The 9,094-nt window shown below is 44.3% G+C and overlaps 1 protein-coding gene across 5 annotated transcripts in view; it reads right to left on the bottom strand.

The window, feature by feature from the left end:
* Positions 1-8,584, bottom strand: part of FLACC1 (flagellum associated containing coiled-coil domains 1) — a 39,953-nt gene extending 31,369 nt beyond the window's left edge. For 2 of the 5 annotated variants that reach the window (XM_037167559.2, XM_037167564.2), the window contains exons 1-3: positions 8,106-8,584; positions 3,378-3,532; positions 2,812-2,883 (exon numbers count right to left, since the gene is read on the bottom strand). In XM_037167559.2, coding sequence (XP_037023454.2) covers positions 2,812-2,883; positions 3,378-3,490 — 185 coding nt within the window. In that variant the 5' untranslated portion in view covers positions 3,491-3,532; positions 8,106-8,584. Of the gene's footprint in view, positions 1-1,399; positions 1,437-2,811; positions 2,884-3,377; positions 3,533-3,759; positions 3,938-8,105 lie in introns of those variants that run through there. The other 3 variants (XM_037167560.2, XM_037167561.2, XM_037167562.2) reach the window with 3 other exon arrangements.
* Positions 8,585-9,094: the final 510 nt, after the last annotated feature.

A 9,094-nucleotide genomic window follows, 5' to 3' on the forward strand; every position in this document is an offset into this window, starting at 1 on the left:
TGCAAAGCCAGAGGAGGACCATACTAGCAAGGGTTAATGTTGGCAGCCAGAGTGGAGCTGTGGACGTCAGTGAGGTCTCTCCCAACGACAGGCACTGGTTGACGGAGGCCTTGAGCTTGACTATTAAAATGGAAGTTAGATAAGATCCACAGGTATGACCATGCAGGCCGGGTGCCAGCACACAGAAAACAGACAATAAGGAACCGTTTCACTCATACACAGGCATTCAGTGAATCCCTTGTTATGAATGGATCCAATTCCCATCAGGCTTTGTCAACACCACTCAACTGAGATAATTCCCTTTGCTGTCACCAAGCTACTAAATCCAACAGTACTGCCCAGGCTTCATCTTAATTGACTAGCAGCAGTTTTTAAAACAGACAATCATACCTTCTTTCTTCGAATATTTTAATCTTTTGCTTCTAGGACACTAGGTAGATGATGCTTCATCTGTCTCCCTGGCCACTCCCTCTCAGTGTCCTTTTTGAGTCCTCTTGTCTCTCCCACCTCTCAACAGGAGTGCTCTGGTGCTCAGTTCTGCCCCCTTCCTACCACTGTCTCTACTCCTTGCGTTGGAGATCTCACCTGGGTGCAGGGCTCTAAGTACCATATGCTGATGATTCTCAAATGTGTATCTATAGCCCAGACCTCTCTGATCTGTTCACCCAGCTGCTTGCTTACTTGACATTGTCACTTGGATATTAAGAGGTAATTTGAACTTACTAAGCTCAATGCCCTATATATGTGCACCTCCTGTAGTCTTCCCCAATTGCAGAAAATGGCAATTCTATCCTTCCTGTTGCTCAGCCAAAAATCCTGAAGTCAGGTTTGACTTTTTTATTTTTTCTCATATATTATACCCATCCCATTAGCAGACACTATTGGCTTGTACCTTCAGAATATATCCAGAATACGACCAGTTCACAATACTGTTTCCACAAGGTTCAATCACCATCACCCCTTGCTTGGATCCCTGCAGTTACATCTTATCTGGTCTCCCTTGGCTTCTCCCAAGGCTTCTACTCTTGGCCACTGCAGTCCTCATTCTCAATGCAGTAGCCAGATTAGTCTTTCCAAAAATGTAAGTTGGATCATGTCACTCTTCTTATAATCCTCTGATGGCTTCCCAGTTGTTAGGGGCTAAGCTGTGTCCCACACCCCCAAATTCATGTGTTGAAGCTCTAACCCCTGATATCTCAGAATGTGACCATTTGGAGATAAGGCCTTTAGATAAAATGATGCCATTAGGATGGGCCCTAATCCAATCTTAATGGTGTTCTCATAAGAGATATGAGGACAGAGGCCCCAAAGATGGACACATACAAAGGAAAGACCATTTGAAGAGGTTGTGAGCAGACAGCCATCTGCAAGCCAAGGAGAGTCCTGAGAGGAAACCAACCTGCCAACACCTTGGTCTTCAACTTCCAGGCTCCAGTCTGTGAGAAAATAAAGTTCTGTTGCTTAAGCCACCCAGTCTTTTTTGTTGTTGTTATGGCAACACTACCAGATGATACAGCATCCCTTTTAGAGTAAAAGCCAAAGTCTTTTTACAGTGGCCAGAAAACCTCGCTGTATAAATTTCCTATTGCTGCTGTAATAAATTACTGTAAGTTTAGTTGCTTTAAACAACACCAATTTATCTTACAGGTTTAGAAGTCAAAGTTGTCTTACTGGGCTGAAATCAAGGTGTTGGGAGGGTTTTCTTCCTCCTGCAGGCTCTAAGAGAAAATCTGTCCCTGGCCTTTTCCTCCGTCTTCAAAGACAGTGAGTACATCTCTCTGACCTCTGCTTCTATCGTCACTTCTCCTCTGACACTCTGGCTTCCTCTTTCACATATAAGGACCTTTATGTTTACATGGGGCCCAGCTAGATAATCCAGGAGAATCTCGCCACCTCAAGTCAGCTGTTTAGCAAACATAATTCCATCTGCAATCTTAATTTCCCCTTGGCAAGTAACAGAACATGGTTGGTCCAGGGATTAGGATATGGACCTCTTTGGGGACCGTTATTCTGCCAACCACATTCATTGTCTCTGTTACTTCTCTGAGCTCATCTCCCACCACTCTATCCTCACTTTCTCCGTTCCAACCACACTGGCCTCTTTGCTTTCCTGAAATAGGCCAGATGTGCCAAGCAAGTTCTCACTCAGCCTTTGAACTTGCTGCTTCCTCTGCCAGGAGTACTTGGCCCAGACGTCAGTGTGGTTTCTGCTGTCCTCTCTACAGAGGGACTTTCCCTGATCTCCATACATAAATAACTGTGAGCTCCAAGAAAGCAGAGCCTTTGTTGTGTTCACTGCTGTTCCCCACACCTGAAACACTGCTTAGCAAATAATAGATGCTCAACAAATATTTTCCAAATAAATAAACAAATGGAATACAAAGACTCATGGAAGACATAAAACTAAGTTAAACTTCTGAGTTTATAAAATGTGGGCAAAATTTTCACTATATAAGGAAACATAGAGTTGTAATTTATATAAAATCTTAGACATAGGGGAGTAACAGTAAAAGGATAAACACTACCAATGGGAGGCTCTTTGCCTGTGACAGGAACCAGGAATTGTCCCCTTTTAGGGAAACAGTTATCAGGGCACCTCAGATGAGAGCTCATTTGCGGAATGCTGCGGGTACAGAGGGCCATAGAAGCTATATGTAGGATCTGAGGTTAGGAGGAAATTGCAGTAGGTTCTGGCAATTCTCTGACCTTCCTGGCAGGATTAGTTCGAGTCAGGCAAGGGTGTGAAGGCCAAGGAGAGACTGTTGTATTCACATACTTCGTTCCCAACCCAATGGGCGTGCAAATACTTACTTTGGGGAGACAGCAGGTTTTGTTGTTGGTTGGACATAATTTTGTTTTTTTGAAGCTGGAGGAAGAGTTACACTGAAAGAAAAAAATAAATAGCAAAAAAAGAGAAAACTGGAAATTCAGAAGCCTGTTTTAGTACTCCCAGATTAGGTAGATCAGCATAGAGACCCCAAATTGAAATACATGGCTGACAACAGACAGTCTTTTTTCAACCTCAGGCTGAATGCCTAGGCACTTGTTCACTGTTCTGGGGGGTCCCTGGGTTGGCAACACAGGTTGTCCCCCAGTTCCCAAAGATCTTCATCCCACATGAAGGGGTAGCTGTCATGGGTCCCTTTGGTTGTAAGCCCCCCTTTCTCTGCTCAACTAACTCTGAGACGCCCTCATTTAAAGTGACACTAAACTAGGCCGAACTGGCAAGAGCAATGTGCAGCTAACAGGCTGGCAGGAAAAGCTGTGCAAAGCCAGGCTTTCTAGCCCTCTTGGGATTTTTGCTACCAAATTGTTCTGAAAATCTTGTGAAAGAAAGAAGCCTGCAGATGGACTCCAAGCCTCCAGGCCATCCTTACTGGGACTTCCCTGTGGAGGTCTTTCTTGGTGGTTGAGGTGTCTTGATTAGCTTCCGTGGTCCCAAGTTGCAAGGGTCCCAGCAGGTGCAGTAGACGAGAGGGCTGGGGTACATGGCAGGAATACGGGGCAGTCTTGGCTTCTAGGTCAGGAGGCCCTTGATGAATTAAAGGGGAAAAAACAGAGAGTTACACCATTTAGAGTCAAAGCAACAATATTTAGAGACAAATTGGGAAAAACCCAGGGAAGTCCTGAAGCACAGATGGTAGATTATGGAAGCTGTTGATCTGGTACAGGGTCCTGACTACAGAATCACACCTCATCCTTTGCCACCCAAAAGGCTTGACTTGAAAGTGTTAAAACTTGCTATAACTGAGTGCTTACTGTGAGCCAGGCACACAAAAAGTGATCAATTATTCTTATCCAATTTTGCAGAAGAGGGTAATGAGGATCAGGGAGGTCATGGAGGTAGCAAGTTGCAGAGTTGGGAACAAACATAAGTCTGCCTGACTCCTAAGCCCTTGCTCTTCCATCAGGTCACACTAGCTCTCTCTAAAGTAAAGAGAAATTCCTACAGCAGGTCCTGCAAAGAATTTTCTAGAAAATTAGTTTTGTTACTTAAATGAAATTGGGCCTCCTAGTTTTTTATTCCTGGCCCCCTGCCTGAATTACAGTCAAAACTCTTCCTTCTTGGTACTTCCGCCAAGATGGAGGCATAGGTGGATGTGCCGTGCCTTCTCACACAACCAAGTTTAGAGACAATTAAATATTAGCAACAGAAAACATAGCCAGAACACGGAAAATTGAACTTTTTGGAAGTCCGTTAACAACAAATTCTTCAGCCTGACCAGTAAGGGGCGAAACCAGCGGCTGGTGAAGCGGGGTTGCACAGGAAAACTTGGTCAGATGGACTCAGGCCCGCGGAATCCAGGCACAGGGCTGGACCTAGTGAGCGACCGAGCAAGCGACCAGGCGAGCGACCGCGGGGGAGACAGTGGAGGAGCAGTGCTGCGTGTTGACTGTGGTCGCGCATTTGTGCGCGGGTGGACAGGTGAGGGAGTGGGCGGTTGGACCGGGCCCCGGTGGGTCCTGCGGCAAGCGGCAGTGGAGGGCGCCGCCATTTCCCTGCTCTGACCCCACCTCCACATACAGCATCATAACCCAGCGACTCTGAGTGGCCCGGCCCAGGTGAACTGCCTAAGGCGCTGATCCTCACCCAGCTGTGAGAAACAGCTGAGGGGGTGGCCATTTCCCCGCTCTGACCACGCCCCCACATATAGCATCACAACCCAGCAACCTGGGAGTCCAAGGCACCGCTTCTCACACTTAAAGGGCACAAACAGACCAAAAATGGCACAGGAAGATCTCAAAGCCCCAGAACCTATAGATCTAAGTGATGAAGAAATAGCAAAACTCTCAGACGCACAGTTTAAAACACTGGTCATCAGGATCCTCACAGAACTGGTTGATTATAGCCACAAATTAGACAAATATATGAAGGTGAAACTAATTGAAATGAATGGAAATGCACAGGACACCAATAGCAATGAAAAGGAAACTGGGACTCAAATCAATGGAGTGGACCAGAAGAAAGCAAATAATGGCCAAACAGAAAAGAGTCAAGAAGCAAGAATTCAAAGAAATGAGGAGAGTCTTAGGAACCTCCAGGACATCTTTAAACGCTCCAACATCTGAATTATAGGGGTACCAGAAGGGGGAAAGGCACAGCCACCAGTGGAAAACTTATTTGAACAAATAATAAAGGAGAATTTCCCCAATCTGGCAAAGGAAATAGACTTCCAGGAAATCCAGGAAGCTCAGAGAGTCCCAAAGAAGTTGGACCCAAGAAGGAACACACCAAGGCACATCATAATTACATTAGCCAAAATTAAAATGAAGGAGAGAATCCTAGAAGCAGCAAGAGCTAAGGGGACAGTCACCTACAAAGGAGTCCCCATCAGACTGTCAGCAGATTTCTCAAAAGAGACCTTACAGGCAAGAAGGGGCTGGAAAGAGGTATTCCAAGTCATGAAATCCAAAGACCTACAACCAAGATTGCTCTATCCAGCAAAACTTTCATTTAGAATGGAAGGACAGATAAAGTGCTTCTCAGATAAGATCAAGTTCAAGGAGTTCATCATCACCAAGCCCTTATTATATGAAATGTTAAAGGGACTTACCTAAGAAAAAGAAGTTAAAGAAACATGAACAGTGAAAGGACAACAAACTCACAATTATTAACAACAACACCTAAAATGAAAGCAAACTAAAAGGATAGCTAGATCAGGAGTGGAGACATAGAAATGAAGATCTCAAGGAGGGTTAGCAACAGGGGAGTGGGAGGAGGAGACGGGGGGAGAAGGTACAGAAAATAAGTAGCATAGACAGTAGATAGAAAATAGAAGGGGGGGGGCAAGAATAGCATGGGAAATATAGAATCTAAAGGACTTGAGATACATGGTCATAAACTAAAGGGGGGGGTAATGGTGGGGATGGGGGGGTAGGGTGAAGGGGAATGAAAGGGGGAAGAGAACAACTGTAACGGCATAATCAATAAAAAAAATTTTAAAAAAAGAAAAAAAACTCTTCCTTCTTGGCTCCATAAAAAGAAAAAAAATCCCTATAAATTGGCTTGAAAGACAACTACCAGATAAACATGATCACACTTGATCATACTTATTTATCCTTTTCTTTCCAGAACCCCACTAAAATCAGAGTTCAGGATTAAAAGAGGTTTAATCTCATAAACACAAAGAGAATGAGAGAGGAGACAATACTGCCCAAGTGACGTCAATGCATGTTTGGCACAATAACCTCCTCACTTTGCATACCATAAAAAGCTATAGCCTATGTATATGAACTAGAAGGAACCAAATTCCATGTGCAAGACCCCAAGACTCAGAACTTGACACCAGTAGATCATCTAATAATACTGACAGGCATTTCACAGATCTGTTGGAGCCTGTGGTAGGTCGAATAGTGCTCTTTCCCCCAGTAAACATCCATGTTCTAATCCCTGGAACCTGTGAATATATAATTTTTTTGTTCCGAAGGAGCTTTACAGCTGAGATTAAATTAAAGATCTTGAGATGGAGAGATTATCTGGATTATCAGTGTGAGCCCAAGCTAATCACAAGCATCCTTATAAAAGGACAGTGGGGAGAGTTAATCAGAAAATGGTCAGGTAGAAGTGATCTAGAAAGGGTCATGAGCCAAGAAAAGTGGTCGGCATTTAGAAAACTGGAAAAAGAAAGAAAATGATTCTTCCCTAGAGTTTATAGAAGGAACAAAGTTTTGTCAACACTTGATTTGATTTATAACATAATAAACTGGTGCTGTTTTAAGCCACTAAATTTGTGGTAATTTGTCACAAAGCATTTGTAATAAAAAACCAGAAAATTTAGCAAAAGAAACATAGAAACCTAAGAAAAAAATTATATAATTACTCCAGGTTAAAAAAATTGTATAAGAAAGCAGATATAATCATAGTAAGGTACATACGCACATATATTTATATAAACATATACTGATTTAACAAAAAAGTAAATTATGACTACAACTGGTGGGAGGGCAATGGCAGGAGAATGAATATGTGAAATCCTCATCTACCATAGCAGGAAGTCAATAGAGAATGTTTAAAATTGAAAAATTAACAACCAGAGACAAATTATTTAGAAGCATGAAGTTAAGTTCCAAAAGAAATAGCTAAAAGAGTTGAAAATAATTGTCTCTAGGGAATCTCTAGAAAGCACACTGAGGAACAGAACCAAGAAGAGGGGCGGGAAGGAATTGTAACATTTCATTAATGAATTTTTAACATGATTTGACTTTTAAATGTCTGGATTATTTGATAAAAATTAAAATTAACACCAAAAAATGCTATGAGAGCCAAGAGACCAACAGAAGCATTACAACGACAGATTTAACTCAAATTTCTGTCACTGACTGGTTTTCATTAGTTCACTGAAATAAATTTGCCTAAGAATCAGCTGAAAAATTAAAGAAACCTTTTTCTCTAATGTGACTGATGCTTGAGGAATCCAGTTAGAGCTAAATGGGACCATAACATTCTATCCATTTTACAGATGAGGAAACGTAGACTCAGTCATGAAGTGACTCTGGGACACCTACACATGCTCACTTAAGAGCACAAATACTTACAGTTCCTGCTGTGAGTACTATGCTAGATGCTGGGGATACCGAACATTTGCATCTTGCCTTTGGAAAGCGTGCAGGTGCTAGGGTCCTCTCAGGAAGGGAACTGAGATGCCAAGGAGTGAGCTGTGGAGCCAGGACAAGAGACAATGCCTTGAAGAAAGGTAGGATGTGCAGGTGGTCTGAGCCCAGGGTACGGTGTGGAGTAGAGATTAGGGCTTGAAAGGAGGCCAAGAGGCTGGATAAACAGCAAAGACCTAAACATCAGGTGACAGGGCCGCCTTACCTGTTTGTGCTCCCTTGTGTTTGGGGCCCTAGCCAGGAGATCTTAGGGAGATGAGGTCAGGGAAGCAGACAGGGTGGAGCACCCCAGGTGAAAAGACAGTGCCACAGGGGTTAGAATTGAGGTGACAATCTGAAAGGAGGATGCAACACTAGCAAAAGAGTAGCTTTGCTTTTGCTTAGGACGTGATATCTGCTTCCTGTGAGGACAGAGGCCAATGCTGAGGCAGGAAGTGACAGGCGAAGGCAGGCCAGCTCCCAGCAACCAACTTCCCTCCCTCTTCCATTCTTGCCTGCCTGTCCGGACTGTGCCATTCTTGAAGGCCTGGACTCTGCCATGTCATTCTCTGTGCCCCCACAGGGACTGGCAAAACAACTTGTTCAAAACGCCTATTTGATAAATATTTGTTGCTGGATTATAAACTGGGTGATTATAACCACAAGGACCAGCTCAACGAGGAGAAAATGATCCACAGATGAAACTGCAAAAATGTAACGGTCATTACAATATTATAGGTAATATTAAAAATTAAAATGAAAATGAAAAAACGTCCCAGGACCACCGGCGCCGCAGAGACCTCAGGACCGCCCACATCGGATGTAGCGGCGGCGGCAGTGAGCGGCGCCTAGGAGAACCTGCAGATACAACTGAAGCAGCGCTGCGGACCATGCGCATCAAAGAAGGGCTGCTTCAGTCCCCCCCTCTTGACGCATAAAGTACAGGGAATACCGCAGACACCGCCACTACAACCAGCCCAGCGGGTCGCGCTGGCCGCGGGGTTCAGCCTTGCAGGTCTGCGCAGGCGCAGGCCTCCCCGCGCACACCGCCCCCCCACCCCGCCCAAACACACACCCTTCCCCCCCCGCACGTTACGTACATTTCCCGCGCGCGCCTGCGTCTCGGAGCGCGTTGGGATCCCGTGGCCCCTGGGCAAGCCATCCCCGAGAGTGAAACAGCTAGTGGGAGGGCTGCGTGGGTACGCCCTCCTTCAAGGGAGAGTGGTGTGATGGAGGGTGGCAAAAAAACAAAAATAATAAATAAAAAATAAAAAGCCAAAATGTTACAATCAATGGAGTTTTTTACATAGATTTTAATTGACCATTTGAAAGCCTGTGGAAACATGAAGAAATGCTCATGCGCAAAGCTATACGATGGTATGTATGCAGTGAATACAATTATGTAAAAGTATGTGCCTACGCGAAAAAGGGTTAGAGAAGAATCTATTTAAAAATGGCAATTAAATTGGGCTAGAATGTCAGGACTGATTTTCTTCCTCCACAA

This window comes from Artibeus jamaicensis, unplaced genomic scaffold, assembly GCF_021234435.1.
Source record: "Artibeus jamaicensis isolate MK-2021 breed Jamaican fruit bat unplaced genomic scaffold, CSHL_Jam_final contig_391, whole genome shotgun sequence".
In the NCBI taxonomy this organism is placed as follows: domain Eukaryota; kingdom Metazoa; phylum Chordata; class Mammalia; order Chiroptera; family Phyllostomidae; genus Artibeus; species Artibeus jamaicensis.